The following is a 24674-nucleotide window of genomic DNA, read 5'->3' on the forward strand; positions in this document are numbered from 1 at the left end:
GGTCAGACAGATTCCGAATTATTGTCATTTCACCTGGCTAATATCATGATATATGGTTGCTATGGGCGGCCATCTTGGATTTCAGGTGTCCTGGAACTCAGGCATCCATGAAACCCCCTTCATTCACTCAGCCAGCCTTGATTTAGTGGGGATGGACACCTCAATGACCCTTGTAGGTCAGACAGATTCCGAATTATTGTCATTTCACCTGGCTAAAATGATGATTTATGGTTGCTATGGGCGGCCATCTTGGATTTCAGGTGTCCTGGACCTCAGACATCCATGAAACCCCCTTCATTCAATCAGACATCCTTGATTTAGTGGGGATAGACACCTCAATCACCCCTATAGGTCAAGTAGTTTATTGTCATTGTACCTGGTTCATTAGTACATTTTGGCGGCCATTTTGAAAAATGACAATATACAGAGTTTGCCCGGGTTTGGAATTTTCCACCTAGTAGAATTTGGAAGATCTATGCGTACCTTACTCGAATCAACTGTCAAACTTTCCTCTTTGAAAAATGTATACGGGTCTGTAGGACAGGGCCAGGACTATTAATAAACCATTACTTCATTCACATCTTCACAACAGATGATGCAATCTTGGGATTTCCCAAGATTAATTATACACATTAATCTTTCACATTATATCACTTCCTGGGGGTTTTCCTAATGGTGCATTAAACTGAACTGGGGATTTCCAAGTTCCAAACATACATCTGACTTTGTTTACAGTAATTTGGGGGTATCCCAAAATGACTTTACACACCAACTCTTGCAAGTGCAAGGGGCTTTCCCATCTCATGAAATACTTTCAGCTTGTAAACAAAGCTAAATGATTAAATTAAATTACTCAGGGCACATGACACCCTCCACCTTAAAAGAAGAAAGTTCGAATGTAATGAAATCTTTCTTTAATGTTTTCTTCTTTTCAATCAACTTCAACATATTATTAACTTTGAGTGTTTCACTCAACATACACAGTGACTAATTGTCACACAAGTACCTTTTAAAGGAATTTTTGTTTATCAGTTTTTATGCAATTCTGGACAGGGCATCAGCCATTACATTGTCTTTTACCTTTTATGTTTGATGTCCAGATTGTATTCTTGCAAAGTCAAACTCCACCTCACCAGTCTTTGGTTTTTGTTCTTCATCCTGTTGATGAAGGTGAGGGGATTGGGATCTGTGAAAACAAGCACAGGGTATGCTGTGGTACCCAAATACACATCGAAATGTAGCAATGCCAATAGCAGTGCCAGACACTCCTTTTCAATTGTGGAGTAGTAGCTCTGGTGCTTGAAAAGTAACATATAGGGTGGTCAATTTGATCTCACCCTCTTGCATCACAACACCTCCACAGCCTATCATGTCACTGGCATCAACCATGTTAACAGTCAACTTGAACTGCTTCTGAAAATCAGGTGCAGTTAGTACTGGTGAACTCATGAGTATTGATTTGACTTTGTGAAAAGCATTTTCACACTGTTCTGACCAAATCTATTTTGCATCTTTCTTCAACAAATCAGTCAAAGGACTTGCTATCTCTGAAAAGTTTGGACAGAACTTCATTCAACCATTCCTAGAAATCCCATGAGTGCCTTCTTGTTTACAGGTGTGGGGTATTGCTCAATTGCTTCAACTTTGGCTTAAATTTGTGAACTAAATTTCAATTCTGCGAATTTAATATTAAATCTGCGAATTTATTATTAAATCTGCGAATTTAATATTAAATCTGCGAATTTATTATTAAATCTGCGAATTTAATATTAAATCATCGATTTTAATATTAAATCTGTGAATTAAATAATTTTATTATTTTCGCGAATTTAACATTAAATTTAACATCAAATGCTAATTTAATATTAAAATCTAAGAATTTAATATTAAATGTGCGAATTATATATTTAACTCGCGAATTAAATATTAAATTCTGCTAGTGTATTTAAAACTATGTTAAACTTAATCATCTCTATAGACGAATCTAATTTCACGCATTCCTACACCTCAATAACCGCCATAGTTGCCCCCCCCCCATTAGGTATATTCCACCTAAAATGTGAAATGATGTAGCCTTATCGGGGATATTAAACTGCATTCTATCACCAATGTTATACGTACGCAAAAGAATGATGAAAGTTTAGAACACAATACAATTCAACATCGATTTTTAAGCAGATTTAATCAACCCAATTGGGCAGTAACAACAAGTTTCGTGCAGACGGGACCCAATAATGGCCAACTTAATTCTGACTATCACTTGGCTCGTTGGATTCGTCTATACGACGGCTGTGTTCGTCTTTCATCAGCATATTGATAGAACTCGGTGCGGCGGTACATCTTTTTTTCACCTAAATTTACAATTTTGTGGCACGCTACTCATGTGCTGCCCTTAAAAAGTTTGTGCTACCCTTGTCCAATATACCACGCTATACATGTGCTGCCCTTAAAAACATAATGATAACCTTGAACAATATTGTGCGTTGCCATTGTAGCTGCGCGTGAGTACAATGGAAACTGGACTATTGCACTCGCGCGGAGTGCAATAGTCTTTCTCTATTAATAGCAAAAATAATGTAATTGACCAATCAAATGACAGAAATCTGTGCAGGAGTTATAAAAATACACTTATGCGGTCTGTGCATCTGCATGCCAAGATAGACAGTCAATTAACGTTTGAGCTATACAGAATTCGAACACCAATGTGTTTGCTTGTTAGTTATTCTAACACACTCTGAACATTATTTCCAAAAAATGGTAACTTGCATATATTCAAAATAGCCGCTAATGCAGGGCTCAAATTTTTAAAATTGGCGAATAAAAGTAAGAACAAGTATGGTTTGACCTATCGCGGATGAACAGTTCTTGAGGTATAGGAATAAAGGTAAAATGTCAAATGTTGGTCTCCACCATTGTCCACAAGATTAAAAGAATCAATTTGGTCAAAGTGGTCTCAAATTGATCCGCTTGGAGAAAACATTTTCACCAAAGAATAGTCTGCCATATCTCAAGTGTTTCGTTACCCTTGGGTATCATCACAAAATAGACAAAAAGTTAACATGATTCAATGGGATTTGATTGTTTTTTCCCTGTTACTAAGGTAACGAAACCCCTTAAAATGTTTTCCAAGCGAAGGTACTTTTCAAGCAAAAGTATGGATAACAAGACTCTCAATCTTGTAAATACCGCCTTTCTCTCATGTAAACCATACATTGCACACTTGAAACAGGCGATCAAACAAACAAACAAACAAGCTAAATAAAACTTTTCATCATTCATTTGTCTACATTAATTACAGAACCAGTTCGTCTTGTCAATGGAACAGGTCTCAGTGAAGGGCGCTTAGAAGTTTACACGGACTCAAAATGGGGGCCAAGATGGGGTACAATTACTATAGATCCGGAACCTAAGTACAGCATTCCTGGACCAGATGAAGCTCGGGTGATATGTCAACAACTTGGATTTCCAGGTCCTGCCGTTATTACAAATTCTGGAGTGTTTGGTCCTGGATTAAAGAAAGATCCGCTCAATTTCGTTCCGATATCTTGTCGGGAAAAAATAGACGATGTGAAGAGACCAACACACACTGGAGAATGTGATACTACTTATTCGACGTTTAATTCGTATGCACCCACTGAAGATCATAATCTGGATATGGGGATTGTCTGCAATGGTAAGATTATTTATTTTCATACACGCCTCGCCGCGAGGGGGTGTTTGTAGGCAATGTAGGGGGATTAGGGTGTGTGGCCATGGAAGTAGTATTACACTTGTATTATGTAAAAAGAAGAACGTTATGAACTAAAGGGTGTCCCAAAAAATACAGAACCCACATTGCGCCCTCTTTTACTCCTATTTCTGAAAAGTTGAGCAAATGTATTTTGATATGTAACAATGTGAAACCTTAAATAAACCAAAACAATTATTTCAATCAGCTCACAATTTTTGAAGATATGTCCTATTTAAGAAATGTACCCGTTTTTCACTCTGTTCACGGATCACAGTGACATCGCCCCGATATCTTCATGCAGAAATCGCCATGGTAGGTTGAATCCCCAGCCACGCATGGTCATTTTGTTCCGACCTTTGAGACACATAATGAGCCGAGGGACATTCGACTAAGGCTACTGACAATAGCCTGGTAATTCATTCATTCATTCATTCATTCACTTTATTTATACACGGTTACATGTTCAAAAATATTTGTTCTTCCACACGTCCGTGGTGTAAAACATTAAACATAAAAACAAGATTAAAAGATAGATATATAAAAGAACATTATTATATACAGGTTATTACAAAACATGATAAGATATCGTTTTTAAAAACAATTATCTTACAGATGTAAAGAACTTTTAAAAAAATACATAAATCTTTAAATAATTCAAAGTTAAATTTACAATTTTTCAAAAATAATAACATCAAAAACAATTACACAAATAATATCTAGTTAAAACATAAAACATATTGAGATGGATTGCATTTAAAAATAATGTTTCTTAAGTAACCTGTTTTGAAATTGGGAAATATTGCACGCTTGTTTAGTCAAATCAGGAAGAGCATTCCAGCATATTGCACCTTTATACGATAATGATCTTTTCTTGAACTCTGTTCTGGGTTTTGGGATGAGAACGTTTTTGTGGCCCCTTAGATTGAATCCAGAATTTCTTACAAAAAATCTATTTGTAAGATAGGAAGGCACATGGTTATTCATTATTTTATACATAGTACTTGCAAGGTGATTATATCATGCCTTTTTCTTAAATTGTGCCACTTCATAGTGCTTAATGCTGCCGTCGCAGGTTCATATCGACCAACATCAGTAGATATTCTAGCAGCTCTGTTTTGGAGTTTTTGGACCTTATGAAAAGAAGATTGGTTGCATGTACCCCATATAACATTACAGTAATCAAAGTGAGGTGCAACGATGGTCTTATATAACACATCGATGGATGGAATAAGTGACCTTGCTTTATTAAGATAGTACAAGCCTGGTTTTAGCTTCTTTTCAATATGATGTACATGGTCATTCCATGACAGATTTTCGTCAATTATGAAACCAAGATGTTTACATTTTTTAACACGAGTGAGCTTGGTTCCATTAATATGAACATTTATGTTCTCATCGTTAATCCTACAGAGTCTCTGCTTAGAACCCATTACAAGAAGTTCTGTTTTGCGTACATTGAGACTCAGTTTGTTACGTATAAGCCAATTAGATACATTTTTCAAATCAGTATTAAGGGTACAATTTAGGTCATTTACATCTTTACAGACAGTGTATAAGGCAGTGTCATCTGCATACATACTTACTTTAGTTCTAAAAGATACTACATTCGGGAGATCATTGATGTATATAATGAACAATAATGGTCCAAGAATTGACCCTTGTGGAATTCCACAGACACAGTCTGCTTGTTTTGATGAGATACCATTAATAGATACACTGTGTGACCTATTTAAGAGGTAATTTTTAAACCACGCTATACATTCATCATCGAGATCATACAATTTCAATTTATCAATTAAAGTTTCATGGTGCATAGTATCGAAGGCCTTTTTAAGGTCCAACATAACAAGTCCTATGACGTTGCCCTTATCTATTGCATCGAACCAGTCATCGGTGATATTAAGTAAAGAAGTCTCAGTACTGTATCCCGGCCTAAATCCTGACTGACAACTGTACAGTTTTCCCTTAATATGATCATAAAGCTGGTCAAATACTGCACGTTCACAAATTTTTGAAAGTACTGGGAGAATGGCAATTGGCCTGTAGTTACCAGGATCCGTTTTTTCACCTGCACCTTTGTAAATAGGATTTACTCTTGCTTTCTTCCAGCTTTTCGGAAAAATGCCGGTCTTCAGAGACAGATTGATGATGTGCGTGATAGGATCAATAATTGCAACGCCTGCTTTCTTAAGTAACCTTGCCGAAATGTTATCATTCCCAGTTGCTTTACTTTCACTTAATGTCTCAATATATTTACGGACATATTCATGACTTACAGGCTGGAAAGAGAACTTGTGGCTATTCACACTGCTAGGTATAGTGTCTACACTTACTATTACTAGTTACAACATTATCATCATTATCGTGACCATTTTGTATATTCTGAGCCTATGAGAGTTGGGCCTATGTTTGCGAAGTACTCATTACGGTTATTTGGAATAACTTCAGGATCGGAACTTACACCATCGTTGGTTTTGATATTATTTATATTATTAGACTTATTTTTACCAGGTACAATGTGTCTTAGATGACTCCAGACTTTACGCGAATTTTTACCGCTCTCTTTGATACCTTGAGACAAAAATAACTTTTTACTTTGCTCAATTTCCTGGTTAACACGATTACGCATTGTCCGATAAGCATCCCAGATGTCATCACAAGTAGTTCTGATCGCCTCTCTTTTTAAATCATCGCGCTCGCGCATCAAGTCAATGATGTCATCAGTCAGCCAAGGGGATTGCACTTTACGTACTCGCTTTGTTTTCATTGGTGCATGCTCATCGGCAATTTGTAAGAACAGTTTTTCAAAATTATCAATACATTTATCAACATTATCATGTTTTATAGAACGCCAATTAGCATTACGGATGTCATTTACAAAGTCATCTTCGTTAAACTCCTTGAAAGACGAGTTGTTTTGTACTTATGCTTATGTGTAGGCTTTTTCTTTATCTTGCCCAAGTTGACATAGATCATAGAATGGTCACTCAGACCAGTGTGTATAACACCACTACCATTTACTTTATCGATATTATTAGTGTAAATATGGTCTAACAATGTTTCGGTAGTATGCGATGCAAATGATGCAATGAGGACCAGGGCTGAAACTTGTATTTGTCAAGGAGGCAACCAGATAGAGGGCAAAGCAGCACAGTAAACTCACTTCAGAAGAGCCAAGGACATACCAAACAGCCCTTTTCAGGCTACCTTTTATCCCCAAAAGAGAAAGTGACACGTTGTAAATAAAAAAAGAAAGCAAGAAACAACAAAGTAAAAAAGTGAGAAACATAATAAAACAAAAAGGCATATATAACCAAGAAAAATACGTTTATTTGCAAGTATAGCAAGAGAAGTTCCATCTCAAATCCATTTTGCTGACAAGTTAATGACACTTAACATGCTTAACACAATCCATAGCCCATAGGCCCACCGGTAAAGCCCATTCCCTAAATAAAGTTCGTTAGTTTATGAAGTTATCATTGAGGAATGCTTGATATTCATGCATGGTACGTGTATTTCTTTTCAATCTTTACGTAGCCTCCCGTGGACAGAGTGAATAACGGGTACATTTCTCTAGAGCATTATCTTCAACAGTTGTGAGCCGATTTAAATATTTCTTTCGGTTTATTAAAGCTAACGAATAAAGGTTTGTTTACACTACTGTAACCGATGTGGTTTGTGTAGGATTTGGCCAACAGGAAAAATACACAAGAAGTGTTGATGAAGTTGTAGATCTCTTTATTTAATTACAGATGTAGATGGAATAACAACTTTTACAACAACAACAATTACTTGATAGATGTTACTTATGAACAGTGGTTGCAGCTGTATGTTAGACAGAGCGAAGCTTGGATGGAAGTGAAGTCAAATGATCTAAGGGGCAAGGTCTGGGCCCCTGTTGCTATAGGAAACTAGAAAAACGCTTGAAAACCAACTTACGTGCCATCTCTGCAACCTGTTAAACCTGTTATCATTCATAAGTACATCACCCAGGGGGCACTCACATGTAAAAGGTGGTACGGGTATGTGCGGCGGTCAAAGGTTCCATTTTCAGGCTCTCCGGCAGTTCCTTAAGCCCCACATTTGGATCTGCTCCAGTTCTTTGAGCCTTAAATTCTGACAATTGTAGCTCTTTAAGCTCATATTTGGAAATCATTTAGAAATGTTTAGCTCAACAGCCAATAATTTGGCCCTATATAATTTCAGTTCTTCAAGCCCCTATTTTGCCCGAAAATCAGTTCTTAGTTCCCAAAATTTGGCGCTCCGCGCCGCACACCCCTACCAAAATTTAAGTTGAGTCCCCCCCCCCCCGTACATTACCTATTCAATGTCAAGCTCAGTGCTCTAAGAGACAAGTTAATTGGATAAGGGACAATAAATTCCATCGTACTTAACTTATTGGGATAACAATACACACTTGTTTGAAAGGAATCACTCGAAATTGCCAATTTGTTATATTGAAACAAGTTACAAGATTCAGCCAAGGTGAGGGTGGGGAGGTCTTGAGGCTATTACACTTCATTACTCGTATGCCGGGCCATGCACCCCCACGACAACCCCGTGAGAAAGCTATGTAATCTGTCTCTTTATGAACACAAAGCCTTTCAGGAGATGCAATAATTTATTATTATTATATATTTACTCTATACACCCATTTATTTTAGAGTTCCAGTGCAATTAGAAAATACTGTTGTGACGTGATGATTACATCAACGTCACGGGAACAGTCCAAACTTTCAAATACCGTTTGTTTTTACCTAGCTGGGGGTTTACAACCCCCCCAGCTAGGTACTGTTTTTCTATCCGATTCCTCTTTACCTAGCCCCCAGCTAGGTATTCTAATGCTATCCGATTCTGCTTTCTTCTGGCAACAAAAACTAGGTAATTTTAAAATGCTTCTCCTCTTACATGTTACACCCTACAATTACGTAACTTGCACATATCGTTATGAATACGGCAGACGGCCGAATCCAGATTCGTCTTTTGGTAAATTTATTTTACGAATGCATTACATTTGAATTAGAGAACAAGGGATCAATGCTGTACATGATAGAGGGCAGCATATCATTTTTTTAACGGAGACCAGATGATAACAGCATAATAAGTAATCAAAAGAGGGCGGCATACAGGGTTAGTTAACGGTGCATCACAGTACGGTCACCGACGGCAACCGTTAAAAAATCGATATGCTGCCCTCTATAGGTATAGCATTGATCCCTTGTTCTCGAATTCAAATGTAATGCATGTGTAAAATGAATTTACCAAAAGCCGAATCCGGATTCGGCCGTCTGCCGTATTCATAACGATATGTATCGCCTATATCCACTCAGTGCCCATATGGTGCAAACAGAATTGGGATCAAAGGTCATTAAAGGGGCATTTTCGGTATATAACCAAATATCTTCAAAATGCTTCTTCTGCCACATATTACATAGCACAATGACGTTACTTACACATGTGCATCGGCTTTACCTGGTGCCCATACCTTGCACACAGAATTGGGGTCAAAGGTCATTAAGGGGTAAAATCTTACAATTGCATTATCTGGACATCTGTAAGGAGTATGGGGCTCAAACTCGATACAATAAATCTCATGACCAGGGGAACATTTTGCGGGGTCAGGTCAAAGGTCATGCAGAGGTCAAATTTTAGAAACGCATTTCCTGGACATCTGTAAGGGGTACGGGGCTCAAACTTAGTGACAACAAACTTAATGATCAGGGGAACATGTTGGAACGGTTTGCAGGGGTAGGGTCAAAGGTTATCTGGGGTCAAATCTTTATAACTTCAGTTTCTGGATATCTGCAAGGGGTATGGGGCTCAAACTCAGTGACAACAAATCTCATGACCAGGGGAACATTTTGCAGGGGTCAGGTCAAAGGTCATGTAGAGGTCAAATTTTCTAAATGCATTTTCTGGACATCTGTTAGGGTACGGGGCTCAAACTCCACAACAACAAACTAACTGACCTGGGGAACATTTTGGAACACTGTGCAAGGGTCATGTCAAAGGTCATCTGGGGTCAAATCGTAGAATTTCATTTTCTAGATATCTGTAAGAGGTACGGGGCTCAAACATGGTGACAACAAACCTCAAGACCAGGGGAACATGCATAGGTCAGGTCAAAGGTCATCTGGGGTCAAATCTTAGAATTGAACTTTTTGGACATCTGTTAGGAGTACGGGACTCAAACTCGGTGAAAACAAACCCCATGACCAGGGGAGCATTATTTTTTGGAACATTTTGTAGGGGTCAGATAACTCCACAACACCAACATGCCCCAGCTAGGTTTGTGGTCTATGACCACCATTTGCCACTAGTCTGGCAACGAACTTCAAAATGCTTCTCCTCCTACATGTTACACCCTACAATTACGTAACTTGCACATATGTATCGGCTATATCCAGTGCCCATAAGGTGCAAACAGAATTGGGATCAAAGCTCATTAAAGGGGCATTTTCGGTATTTAACCAAATATCTTCAAAATGCTTCTTCTGCCACATATTACATAGCACAATTACGCCACTTGCACATTTTGCAGGGGTCAGGTCAAAGGTCATGTTGAGGTCAAATTTTCAAAATGCATTTTCTGGACATCTGTAAGGGGTACGGGCTCAAACTCCATGACAACAAACTTAATGATCAGGGGAACATTTTTGAACACTGTTATCTGGGGTCAAATCTTACACTTTCATTTTTGGACATCTGTAAGAGGTACGGAACTCAAACTTGGTGACAACAAATCTCAAGACCAGGGGAACATTAAGGAACATCATTCATGGGTCAGGTCAAAGGTCATCTGGGGTTAAATCTTAGAATTGTATTATCTGGACATCTGTAACTCGTGTGGGGCTCAAATTCAATGACAACAAACCTCATGACCAGTGGAACATTTTTGGAACATTTTGCAGGGGACAGATAAAACACCAACATGCCCCAGCTAGGTTTGTGGTCTATGACCACCATTTGCCACTAGTATTCATTTTTTGTTTCGGCAATCCAGAGATCTGCTTCACTGAACACAAATGTATGAAAATGTCAGTAAAATTTCAAACGAATACGATATGCAACTTTCCGTTGACATGATTTTAATTTCACAACAGAGTGTGCAATATTTGTTTGCTTTTAACATGTCTTGAGTGACAAAGAGAACAATATTCACCATAATAAAATCATTGACGTGTACATGTATTTACTTTTACAACAGAATGTGAAATATGTGACCATCCACCACAACTGAGCCCGGATGTCTCCAGTGCCACTATTGAGATATGCTCCATTGAACTTAACAATAAACAATAGGAAACAAAGGATTTATTGACTGTTTTATTGATTTTTCACTACTTAAATGTCAAGTACTATAGACATGATATACATCATTTTAAAGCTAATTTCAAGCAGAAGATTTTGGTTGAATATCTCAAAAATGATGATTGGCGACTTCAGGGCTCAGTTGTGCTGGATGGTCGCATATTTATTTATCTTCAATTTGTTTCAAGTGGCAAAAGAGAATCTCATTATACCTGTATCATGAAAGACAGGACCATTTTGGGTTTTTTTTTGCATTTTAAAGGACCCCTTTCTCTTGAGGGTTGTACATACAAACATGGCTGTGTATAGATGAGTGTTAGTTCATATACGCGTCATAATTGTCCAGCCGCGAGCAACAAGGGATATCCACTATCATGTTGATAATTATTATGTTTCTTATTACAGTAACATGGCCGCCTCCTTTAAGACTTGTTGGTGGGTCGGGACCTCACGAAGGACGCCTTGAAGTGTTCTTTAAAAACAAATGGGGATCCATTTGTTGGAAGCAGGTTGCAGAGGGGAGAAGCGAAAAAGAACAAGTTATGATAAACAGCGTCTGTCGAACACTTCGATACAACAGTGGGCGCATGTTACCAGCTAGAGTGACCAACTTTGGATCATCACAAGAACCTATATGGATAACAAACATTATCTGCCCTTATAGGCCTCCATCGAAAGATTATATTGAATTTACTGATTGTGTGCATAGATGGGGAAATGACGGTTTACATTGTAATCACACCGATGATATAGCCATAATCTGCAATGGTATGTACGAAGGGAAGGGAAGGGAAGGAAGGAAGGGAAGGGAAGGAAGGGAAGGAAAGGATGAAAGAGATGAGAAGAGAAGAGAAGAAGAGAAGAGAAGAGAAGAGAAGAGAAGAGAAGAGAAGAGAAGAAGAGAAGAGAAGAGAAGAGAAGAGAAGAGAAGAATTTTGTAAAAGAGGGGAAATTAAAGTTGAGAATGACTCCAAAGCATCTGTAAACATTAGCATGATATCACATTTAACTGTGATTTTAACCTAACATTTGGTTGTACATGATGTTTTGTTTGAAAAACTTATAAATGATCCATTCAAACCACCGTGTGCACATGACGTATATTAGTGTAGTATTCAGTAACTTGAACTCATTGTGGCTAAAGACCCTAGTTTGTTTCTTGTAAGCCGCACGCATTTGGTAGGGGGAACTATTTTACCGTATTCGGTATTGAAAATAACAGGAAAAAAAAACATTTTAAAGCCAATATTGTGACATGTTTATGATATTTTCTCATATATTTTGTTAACAAGCAATATGATACCACTAAATATCCTATCAATGTAAGATTTTCTTAAATCTATCAATTATCACATCTAACCTATCATCATGACGCATTGTTTTAAAACCCCGCATTCCTCATGTAGGATTTCAGACCCCCTACAGAAAATAAACTTGATTTTTAGCTTTACATCATTCTACATTAAATGGTACTCTACTCAAACCATTCATATCGTTATGAATATGGCAGACGGCCGAATCCGGATTCGGCTTTTGGTAAATTCATTTTACACATGCATTACATTTGAATTCGAGAACAAGGGATCAATGCTATACCTATAGAGGGCAGCATATCGATTTTTAACGGTTGCCGTCGGTGACCGTACTGTGATGCACCGTCAACTAACCCTGTATGCCGCCCTCTTTTGATTACTTATTATGCTGTTATCATCTGGTCTCCGTTAAAAATTGATATGCTGCCCTCTATCATGTACAGCATTGATCCCTTGTTCTCTAATTCAAATGTAATGCATTCGTAAAATAAATTTACCAAAAGACGAATCTGGATTCGGCCGTCTGCCGTATTCATATTATTATTTAGTAAATTTTTCATATTCAGCTTCTGATCCGACAATTCCCACTACTATCCGACTTGTCGGTGGCGCAGGACCGCATGAAGGAAGAGTTGAAGTGCAACACAACGGAAAATGGGGACGCCTTTACATCAAGTCTGCAAGGTGGCTGTCGAAACCTTACCCGGATGGAGTGGTCAGCAACTTCGCGCCATCGGTTATCTGCCAACAATTGGGTTACAGCAACGTCGATGCGTACGAAACAGCACCCGATGTTTTCGGACCGGGAACGGGAGATGTTTATTACATCTTGAACTTCTGTGATGGAGACTACGATTATCCTTGCGTGTACCGTTACCGTACTGCACTATATACAGAATTACTTCCACTATTTGATGATGAGTATGATGATTTTGGTATTGGAATAGTGTGTAATGGTATGTAATCTTGAAAAGTACATTACTTATAGCCTATTTGATCCTCGTTCTAAAACATGAAGAAGGGGTTGGGGTACAATCCGTTGTGAATTTCATCAAGCATACTTATGTCGTCGTATTTACACTCACCGAACATATTGAACTAGCACCTGTGCTATTTGGCACTTCACAATACAATGACAGTTTTGAGTTATTTTCGGCACTTTAGATTTAGACAAATTAACGTAAACAGCAATCTCTTACACGAGACATACCCAACGCTTAATCGTGTCTTCACACGTTTGTATTGGTTTGATCAAGTATTGAAGTGCTTTCAACTTTTGTATTTGATCGTTCAAGCATGCTCTACCAGTTTTTCAATGTAAAGTATCTCTGGATGACGAAAAACAAAACGGAAAGCGACCTTGATGGTGTTTCAGATTCAGATTTTTATTTATTTCAATTCGTGGCCTGTAGGCCAAATAACATGAAATATCACATTTCCTTTGATTACATTAAAAGACATTAAAAAACATATAAAATATACATAGAATACAATCAAATTGCTAAAAGAAATTAATTGCACTTGCTAAGTAAAATCCCACACGCACACTCACACAGCGCACACCCACCCCTAAATCCAAGTCCTGAATATCAGATCCAATCTGGCTGACTTGGTTAGCAGGACGAACCTGTTCAAGGCTGAGCTCATCAACGTACTTAAATCTTTAGTCCGAGACTCCTAAGAAGCATTGCTGATTACACCAAGAAATCTGATGGGCCAAACTTAGTGCCCTGTGGGACACCACATGAGTCAGGGTAGAGAGGTACTGCACCCGTTGGCGACGAGCTGTGAGGAAGTTTATAATCCACGGCAATAACTCAACACCAAGCTCGTAGAGTCTCTGGACAGCGATGCAATCAAATGACTTGGAGAAATCCTTCATAATTAGGTTTCCTACAGTTGATTCTTTGTCAGTACCTTTAAAAACAACATCAAGAATTTTAATTAGACAACGAGAAGTAGACGACCGTATTGGTTGCGATCAATTGCACTAGAAATATCATCAAGCACCTACTTTGCAACAAACCACTCACATACTTTTACCAAAAGGGAAGTCAATGAGATTGAAGTCAATGAACTTAGTTTTGAGATTGTAGCAGGGGTTTGGAAATTGGGGAAATTTGGGATTAGTTGAATATTTATATCGTTTAACGGCTTTTCTAGGAGCTTGGCATTCAAAATAAAAAACACCTTCACAATAGGAAAATGCCCTTGCAACCAGCAAGCTGTTGAGGTGTAGGAATGGTTTCGTCTATACTGCACGGGACGTACTGTGTCCCGCCGCCTCGTGTTTATTGCCCCGTCTTTTAAACCTACCGCATTTAATATATCTTATTCAACAACGTATCATCAATCTAAAAATCTAAACTTTTCTCCATCAAATGTTTTCTGTAGTTAAATCGACACCAGAAGCCAGATTAGTCGGCGGACCCTTTCCTAGTGAAGGACGTCTGGAAATGAAGTTCAGAGACGAATGGGGTAGCGTATGTGATCAAGCTATTGTTGCGGAGGAAGAGGTCACAGCGGTATGTAAGCTCCTTGGGTACAGTGGACGGAACCAATCCGCAGGCTATACTACAACAACACAATATGGCAATGGAGATTTACAGAGAATATGGTATTATTCCGGAAAATGTTTACCGGGCTTTAAGGGATATTGGCGGGATCATTCGGGGAAGATGACACTGTGTGCAAAGGAATATTATGGAAATGTATGTGACTACAATGATAGCGATGCTGCAGTGGGGATAGCTTGTGACGGTACGTGTACTTACTTATTTTTTGGTGGAGGCAGACCTCCATCCTGTGTTAGTTTATTTCATTTTAGGCACCACATCGAATTGTGTCCTATAGAACTATCGGTGCCCGGTTAGGTACCGATGACTCTCAACATCACTCACTGGAGATAATGTATCAAGCATAATATTAACAGTGGCATAGTGTAAATGTTTTCATTTCAATAAAAATGAATGCGCTGTACAAATGTTCCTGGTACAATAAAAAGTGCATCGCTACCTCTTCGGGCACCGATAGCGCTATACGACCAAAAAGGATGTTGTGCCTAATCACTTACATTTTGATGGATTTCTCAGTAAGGACGACCATACGGGGATGTGCCGCAAACATGGGTAGCATTTTTGGCCTTTTGGTATATCAATGAATGAATTGATGAAGTGCTTATAAATGTGCAATATATGTATTTTATACGTTTTTCTGGCGAATGAAATGAAATGAAATGAAATGAGATGAAACCCTCTTTCTACATGTTCTGGGCCAAATTTGGTATATGGATGGTACTTTTTTCAAAGATTCTCTCATTTTTATAGCCCAATTCCTCGCTGTAGCCAAAATGTTTGAATTTCCCAAAAAATTGGCGGAAAAGTTGTAAAAATTAAGACTTATGTTAAATAAATTAAAACTTATGTTAAATTTGACCAAACATTTTGAGTTTTGATTTATTGATGGGTTAAAATTTCTTGAAAAGTTGGTATATTGATGGGTCCACACGCAGCCAAACCAAAATTGAGCTCCCCCTGCAGCCCGTAAATTTATCAAGGAAGGTTATCATTATTATCTATTCGTCATAATTGTGGACCATAAATTCAGTATAATTATAAACTTGTTACATATGCTGAATTTTTGTCTAATTTCAAATCAACCTTGCACAGGTTCTACACCAGCTGTCCCTATACGACTAGTGGGTGGATCAGGACCATACGAAGGCCGACTAGAGGTGTTCAATGCTGGAGAGTGGGGTACGGTATGCGTGGAGGATTTCAAGTCATGGGGACAATCAGAGGCTGATGCAGTTTGTCATCAACTTGGTTATCATCCGGGACCACAAGACAAAAGATCTCTTATCATAGGTAAACGCTCATTATTTCCTTTAAAAACATATATTATCAACTTTTGAGCGCGACAGTATAATAATGTTAGTATCACGCTTATGGTAAGCCAAATTTCGAGAAACCTGATTTTGGATCGATAAACCTGGTTTATTAATTGAAAAGCCTAGTTTATCAATTGCAAGTTTTGAGAAAAACCAGGCTTTTGGATCGAGAAACCAGATGTTTGGATCGACAAACCTGGTTTATTAATTGAAAAGCCTGGTTATCAATTGCAAGTTTGAGAAAAACCAGGCTTTTGGATCGAGAAACCAGATTTTTGGATCGACGAACCTGGTTCATTAATTGAAAAGCCTGGTTTATCAATTGCAAGATTTGAGAAAAACCAGGCTTTTGGATCGAGAAACCAGATTTTTGGATCGTCAAACCTGGTTTATTAATTGAAAAGCCTGGTTTATCAATTGCAAGTTTTGAGAAAAACCAGGCTTTTGGATCGAGAAACCAGATTTTTGGATCGACAACCAAGGTTTTCGACTAATAAACCTGGTTGTGCGATTAATTGCACAATTGGCTTGACGTAGGCAAATTAGTCTCAAAAAACCTGATTTCTCGATCAAAAAATTGATTAATTGCACATTTGGTTCATGAAACCAAGTTTCTCGATATCGATAAACATAAAACCGGTTTCTCGAGAATAATCATATTGCACACTTGGTTAAATGTGCATTTAATCAAGAAACCAGTTTTATCGATTGCAAAGGGAACTTCTTTAAGGGATCTAAAATGAGCGTTTATTGCGTTTCGACAGTATTTTTTGTGGGACATGAGAGCACCTCAGACCTATCGAATTGCATTCTGAATACGAAGCATGTCTTTCTGATATCAAATAATTTTCTCTCTCTCTCTCTGTGTCAGGTGGCGCTGTGTAGCGCTGCTGTGGTCTTCACAAGAGTACGCCATCTCACTCGATCTGATGCCAAGTGCGTTGCACCTTGCATTCCCTGGTTAGAAACCAGCTTCACGTCATTAGTCCAAGATGTTGGTGGACGTCCTCTTCCTCGTTTGCCTTCCATAGCCCCTTGCAAAATCTGTTTTTCTACACCTCCATGTTTCCTGACAATATGGCCAAAGTACTTCAGCTTTCTCTCCATTATGCCGCTTCTGATGGTTAGACTTGTACCAATCTTGTCGAGGATCCAGGAATTTGTTCTCCTGTCTTTCCATGTCACTCGTAGAAGCCTCATGTAACACCACATCTCAAAAGCATCTACTCTTTTCCTATCATTCTTGGTCATAGCCCAAGACTCGCATCCATAAGTGGCAATGGAAAACACAGTTGCACGAAGTAGGCGTACCTTGAGGTCAATGGATAGGCCTCTGCTTTTCCATATGCTTGACATGCCCTGCACAGTTGTCCTTGCAATAGCCAGTCTTCTCTTAATTTCAGTTGTGCTGTCACCACTGTTGTTAATCATTGAACCCAGATATTCAAATTGCTTCACCTCCTCAATCTGCTGTCCATCTATCACAAACTCATCACTTTTCCGCTCTCTGTCTACAACCATTATTTTTGTCTTCTTTGTGTTCAGGAGAAGGTGTTTTTCTTCGCTGGCCTCTTTGATGCGCTTCAAAAGTTCAATCAGCTCTACTCTGCTGCTACAAATAAGAGTGGTATCATCGGCGTACCTCAGGTTAGTAATTCTTGTACCGCCAAACTTCACTCCACCTTCAAACCCCTCCAAAGCTGTTCTCATTATGTCTTCAGAGTAGATGTTAAATAGGTTTGGTGATAGCACACAGCCCTGTCGTAAGCCTCTTCCAATCTTGAACCAATCTGTGTCTCCACTACTTGTTCTGACTGCCGATTCTTGGTCTTCATATAAGCAGCTGATCAGATCCACAAGATGACTTGGGAAACCCATCTTTTTCATAGTTTCCCACATCTGAGGGTGGCTAACACAGTCAAAAGCTTTACCGTAATCTATGAAGCACATGTAAAGAGGAAGTCTATGCTCTCTGCATTTCTCAATCACATTCCTGATATTGACAATTTGGTCCCTAGTACCCTTCCTTCACGAAATCCTGCCTGCTCATCAGCTATTTCTTCCTCCATTTTGTTCTTCATTCTCTTGATGATGATCTTCAGAAGCACTTTACTTGCATGACAAATCAGGCTGATGGTCCGGTGATTGGCACACTCTTTCAAATTTCCTTCTTTGGCAGTGGAATAAATACTGCCCTGCACCAGTCTCTCGGCCATTTCTTCTTTTTCCAGATGATACCACATAGACGCCACATTAGGTCTATCCCTTCTTTCCCAGTTGCCTTCCACAACTCAGAAGCTACATTATCAATGCCAGGTGACTTAGCATTTTTCTTTTGTTCCATGGCAAGCTCAACTTCAGATCTCAATGGTGGAGGTTCTTCCTCACTCGTTTCACACTGTACATACACCTTGTCATCTTGTGCCTCAAACAGCTGGGAACTATACTGAACCCATCGCCTTTTGATGTCTACACTTTCGGTAAGAGTGTTACCTTTCTCATCATTTATAACATCCATCCTGGGGGTCCACTTCTTGGTAAGTTCTTTGGCAATACCAAAAGCTATTTTTGAGTCACCCTTACATCTTTCCATTTCCACACATTTCCTTTCGATGTAGTTTCTTTTGTCCTGCTTAACACTTTTGGAGACCTCTTTGTTTAAGCGTGCCCATTCTTCCTTTCCTCCATCTGCCTTTGCTCTCTTCCTGTCATCAGCTAGGTTTAAGGTCTGCTGAGAGATCCACGGCTGTTTCCGTTTCATCTTTCTAGAGATGTACTTCTTTGCTGTGCTCTGGACTGCTTCTTTCATGTCTTCCCACAATTCATTTGGGGTCTGCTCCTCTTCATTAACTTTCAGTAACTCGTCAAACCTGTTCTTCACATCTACTGAATATTGAGTGGGAATGTTGTCAACATCATACCTGGTAGGTGGTGCATTGCCTCTCTTAGCTCTCAGTTTTAGTTTTACTTTGGCTACAAGTAGCTGATGGTCACTACCACAGTCAGCGCCTGGTCGTGTCCTGACATTTTGGAGTGATGTTCTCCACCTCTTCCTGACCATGATGTAATCGATCTGGTTTCTTGTTCTATCTCCTGGGCTCATCCAAGTCCACAGTCTCCGTGGATGATGCTGAAATAACGTGTTCCCAATGACTAGGTTATTAGCTTCACAAAATTCCTCCAGTCTGTCTCCACGTTCATTTCTGATCCCAAGTCCATATTGGCCTATACACCCAGTTTTCTCCTTCATTTTGCCAATCTTAGCATTCCAATCCCCAGTACGATGAGTAAGTCTCTTCTAGGTATACTATCCATAACTCCTTGTACCATCTCATAGAAGTCTGTCATCTCGCTCTCTGATGCATCTGATGTTGGTGCATACACTTGTATGATAGATACATTTAAAGGATGTCCTTGCAGTCTTACAGTCATCACTCTTTCATTTATTGGATTATATCCCAAAACACACTTGGCTGTGGTTCTTTCTATTATGAAACCCACACCTCCTCGTTTCCTTCCAGTATCTTTTCCAGAATAGATGAACATACTTCCATCATCTGTAGTGAACCTCCCTTGACCAAGCCACCACAACTCTGTTACTCCTAGGATCTTAATATTGTTTGCAACCATCTCCTTCTCCACAACTTCAATCTTTCCTCCTGACATACTGCGTACATTCCATGTAGCAATATTTATTGGCTTCCTTAAAGGGGTGCTGTTCCTTTCCTTCCTGGGACCATCAAGAACAGGACTTCCTGTAGCAGGCTTTAATCCTGATCTGTCATCACCAACAGGTGTACTCTGAGCAGCATCTCTCTCTTCCCCAGTAGCCATTGACGTATCTTCCGGCCTGCGGGTCGCACCTTCCGATACCATCGTTTTCTTTTGACTTTGTACTCTCATGCTTACATTCAAGGCCAAATAGTACGGTGGGTGGCCAGGTCCTTCCGTACCAACAGTAGAGGGCCATTCCTGAGTTCTTACAGTACTAGCCTCCTCTTGACACAAACCATCTCCCTGGATGCCAGATATGAGCTTTGTGTAATTGTGTTTTGTCGTTGACCATACGGTTGATTCCTCCGGCGCAACACATACATCAATGCTGTTGACCACTGACGACTATTTAAACCATAGCTAGTAATTTTTTGAAAATCACAATATAATACAAATTTTATGACAAATTATAAAAATTTGATATTTTTCACATTTTGATATATAACTTACAGTCCTCGAAGTAAATTATATAAATCTAATGATATATTCTTAAAGTGTATGTAGCAGGAGGAAAAGCCGACGGTCAATTGAAAATTTTGACCTTTCATATTGAAGATATGGATTTTTTCCCCAAAAGATCTAATTTTTTTTGTGTTTTGGGGAAAAAATCCATATTTTCAATACGAAAGGTCAAAATTTTCAATTGATCGTCGGCTTTTCATCCCACCTACATACACTTTAAGTATCAATCATCAGATTTATAAAGTTTACTTCAAGTACTGTTAAATATCAAAAATATCAATTTTAATGATTTGCCATAAAATGTGTATTAAATTGCGAATTTCAAAAAATCAAAATTATTTGATATCAGAAGGACATTCTTCGTATTCAGAATGCAATTCGATATGTCTGATGTGCTCTAATGTCCCGAAATAAATACTGTCCAAACGTTCATACCCCAGCCCTTAATGAGTCCGTAAAAAAGCAAAGATAAAGACATTAGTGGGCCCGTAAAAAAACCAGATTAAGTGATGAGGTTGTCATTGATGATGTACAGCGCAGCTACACGCCGTAATGAAAAGCTTCTAAAGTGTTTTAGGATAAAATAAAATAACTCTAATTTAATGTAAAGGAATCTTGATTATCTTTTAGAAATAGCCGAGTGGGAGGGTTTCCAATTAAATATTTTGTGTAAAAATTGAAGCATCCGATGTATATGTGACTTGCAAAGGCAGACCAAATGTGCAATTACGTCGTGATTGCCGCACAATCATAGTGTCGAATAGTAGACAATAATAAAGACAAAAATTGTAAACAATTATCCGGACCCATTTGTATCATAACCTCTTCAAGGAGTGTATGGATTTCAACTAGAATAGCCCATTATTGACTATAACAGAGGGCGGTGCGGCGTTATCCAGTGCAAAGTCGTACTTACCTTTGTCGCTACCCGCGATTGGCGACGCACTGTGGGTTATAGTATAAGGACGGTTTATAGTCATCTTTTTTTTTTTACAATGTTCACGATAAATCATGCTGCTTTCGTTTTAAAGGAGTTCACAAAGGAACAACAGCTAAGTTATTCGGCAAGTCATCTCAAAATAAAATATGGTTAGATGACGTGCAGTGCACACCAGATGATACAGACTCTCGTATGATATTGAAGAATTGCAAACGCAGTGAATGGGGAGGAAGTGGACTTTGCGATCATTCGAACGATGTTGGAGTCGTATGTGGAAGTAAGTGACAAGAATTCTCGCTATTCGCAATAAGGGCGCCGCCAGCGGTTTGCGATGTAATCGTCATAAATCGTGATGTATCATGGGAAAAGGTCGACATCAAGTCCGCAATACGAATATTACCATGCTATTACATAGGAACACGTGACAATATTTTTTTAGTTTGTCAATATAATGGTATTACACGCAAATCGATAGAGAAAAAATTAATTGTGCACATTTCAAATCACATTATTAAGTATTATTGAGTATCGATTCGCGTGTAACACCTTTATTTTGACAAACTAAAAAATATTGTCACGTGTTCCTATGTAATAGCATGGTAATATTCGTATTGCGCGGACTTGGATGTCGACCTTTTCCCATGATACATCACGATTTATGACGATTACATCGCAAACCGCTGGCGGCGCCCTTATTGCGAATAGCGAGAATTGTATATTTAGATGCGTTCGCTCCTTTCGAATACACACTTTTAATAGAACATTTAAAGAAAACACCATAACATGTCAAAACAAGTTTTTGTCAAGATTATTTCGTAAAAGATTTTTGAAGCAGGCACGTAAAAGTAATATAATGGTGGCCCCAAAAAGAGCTGTCCGTAATTGAGTGTGGATAGTGTTTGAAATAGTAACAATAGGAAAGAAAAAGACCTCTAAAAAGTTGATCCAGGGTTTGAATCTCGATTTAAATTACGTGATTTTTAAACAAAAAATCTATGATTTAAATTAACTGTTTAATTTTCTACCATTTTTGATAGATGTAAGTTAATTGCTTCGTTGAATTGAACTCACCAATATTTTACATCATTCCTAATGTTTCTACAACTTTTGGATACAATTAAAATACCTCTTTATCTATTGCAAAAAAAACATCTTCATGGTAAATACCTGATAGGATTGTGTATAAGTCTAGCATTCCACTGATTTCTTTTGGCTTGATCATGGGGTATAGCAGTTCTTGGAATCAAAAAAATATTTTTAAAAAATCGATTTAAATGAAAATGAATCCGATTAAAAAAATTTGTATTTTTTTGATTTTTTTTTTTAAATCAAAAAATAATCACCCTGATTTAATCTGACAAAATGGGCGTAAGCTAAGTTACAAACACATCCAGTCTAATCGTTAAATGTCAACTTAAAAATGTTAAAATATACCATAAAAATGAAACACAAGGCAGCTATTGGATTTAGCAACTTTTGGAAACAAACTCTTCGTATGCCAAAATTGTTTGAATTTAGTGAAAAATGAAGAAAACTTACTATTAAAGGCCTATTATCGATTTTCACATTCTATAGCTATTTCTCCATATTCTCCTTCTATTGCCTTGGTTGGCGGAAATGGACCAAATGAAGGCCGACTTGAAATCAACTTTCAGAAAGAATGGGGTACAGTGTGTTTCAATGAGGAGTTTGACTATGGGAAACTACCCGAAATCGTATGCAAGCAGATTGGTCTTGCTGGCTACGGTACAGCAACATTGACGCGGAAATTTGGAGCTGGTCAGGGTCGTATATGGTTTGAAAACCTCTGGTGTAATGGCACTGAATATGATATAGATACCTGTATACATCCAGCTTGGGGTACATCACAATGTAATCATAATATGGACATTGGTATCATATGTGCAAGTGACGGTATGTATTGTTGTTTTTTGTAGTTTCTCAATATTGTCTTAAACTGTCTGGGTTTCATTGTTTCATTATTACCCCCCCAAATAAAAACACTTTACATTCCAAAACATGTACATGTAACCTTTGAGGCAATATTATAATTACTAAGTTGTCAGAATTGGGTTTTTCAGCTCGCGACTCCGAATTCAGTACATTTTCACTTATTCAATTAACATAGGTCGACCATAATTGGCGCCTTGATAGTGTCCGTTGGAGTACTATTGTTATGCAGAAAGGTTTACTTACATTGGTATGTTCAAATCAACCAATTTTATCTAATAAATCTCCAACGAAATAATTTCGTTTCCCTCTTGCCAGCACCACCATGACCATGCTGATTGCTAGTACAAAATATGGTCTGTTTAAACCGAATTTATGCTTCAATTTGGCTTGTTTTACATTGTATCACTAACAGACCTACTCCCCATTCCTTTTTCTAGGGTGGGTCAGCTGAACGGTTTGGAAATTCCAGTGTTCACCCTTTCCAAAACAGTCGAAATCATAATATACATTTCGTCTTGTCAAAACCAAAACTTATTTACTGCCCTGACAGTTTCGACCACCTGCAAACTTTATTTATTCAAATACCCCTAGCAAAAAGCTGCACAATTGTAAGAACTTTACTATTTTTTTATGTATGTATGCTTAATTCTTCAGTGTTTGCGGGATCGGAAACAAGCCAGAGACCTTGTAAACTTGGTATAGCAGTTGGTTTAATGGTGGCTATATGGTTACGGTTGTCATCATTCGGATAATATCCTCAAATGTCGGAAGACGCAACGGTTTTCATCATCAGAAGTCACGACAATACCTTTTGATTTTAGTTTAATCTGAACTCTTATTTATTACCCATTTCCTATGGTTGATGGCGGCGATGGCGCATGTAGTGGACTGTATGTGCTCGTTTGATATAGAATGATGTTTCACTGAGTCTCGTCACAACTTTTAATATCTTGTTTTTCTATTAATTTGTTTAAAATTTAACTGTTGAATGTATGTTATTGATCATTATAATTAATGGTTAAGGTTATCTAAAGCAGTATTTTTTTACTTTTAACTTGGGGCCATTCTGGTTGTAAATATATGTCTCTGTATATTGGTTTTAAAGGTTTTATGTGTTTTTTCATTGTATTAGCGCCTTGAGGCCGTATTTTAGCTGAATAAGTGCGCTAGTTATATTAAGTTATTATTAGGAAATAATACCTCTCTATCTCAAATGTCGGAATCCGCAACGGTTTTCACTATCAGAAATATCGGAAAATATCTTTATCTGTGACGTGTCATGTCAAAAGGAGACACTTTTTG

General features: G+C 38.2%; 1 protein-coding gene across 1 annotated transcript in view; it reads left to right on the forward strand.

The window, feature by feature from the left end:
• The window catches only part of LOC140142549 (scavenger receptor cysteine-rich domain superfamily protein-like), an 81623-nt gene extending 57429 nt beyond the window's left edge, over window positions 1-24194 (forward strand). The window contains exons 2-9 of the mRNA XM_072164543.1: window positions 3299-3673; window positions 11447-11809; window positions 12921-13310; window positions 14749-15114; window positions 16023-16220; window positions 21511-21696; window positions 22995-23333; window positions 24027-24194. Of these exons, the coding sequence (XP_072020644.1) occupies window positions 3299-3673; window positions 11447-11809; window positions 12921-13310; window positions 14749-15114; window positions 16023-16220; window positions 21511-21696; window positions 22995-23333; window positions 24027-24124 (2315 nt within the window). The 3' untranslated portion in view covers window positions 24125-24194. The remainder of the gene's footprint in view (window positions 1-3298; window positions 3674-11446; window positions 11810-12920; window positions 13311-14748; window positions 15115-16022; window positions 16221-21510; window positions 21697-22994; window positions 23334-24026) is intronic.
• Window positions 24195-24674: the final 480 nt, after the last annotated feature.

Source organism: Amphiura filiformis, chromosome 20 (assembly GCF_039555335.1).
Source record: "Amphiura filiformis chromosome 20, Afil_fr2py, whole genome shotgun sequence".
In the NCBI taxonomy this organism is placed as follows: Eukaryota; Metazoa; Echinodermata; class Ophiuroidea; order Amphilepidida; family Amphiuridae; genus Amphiura; species Amphiura filiformis.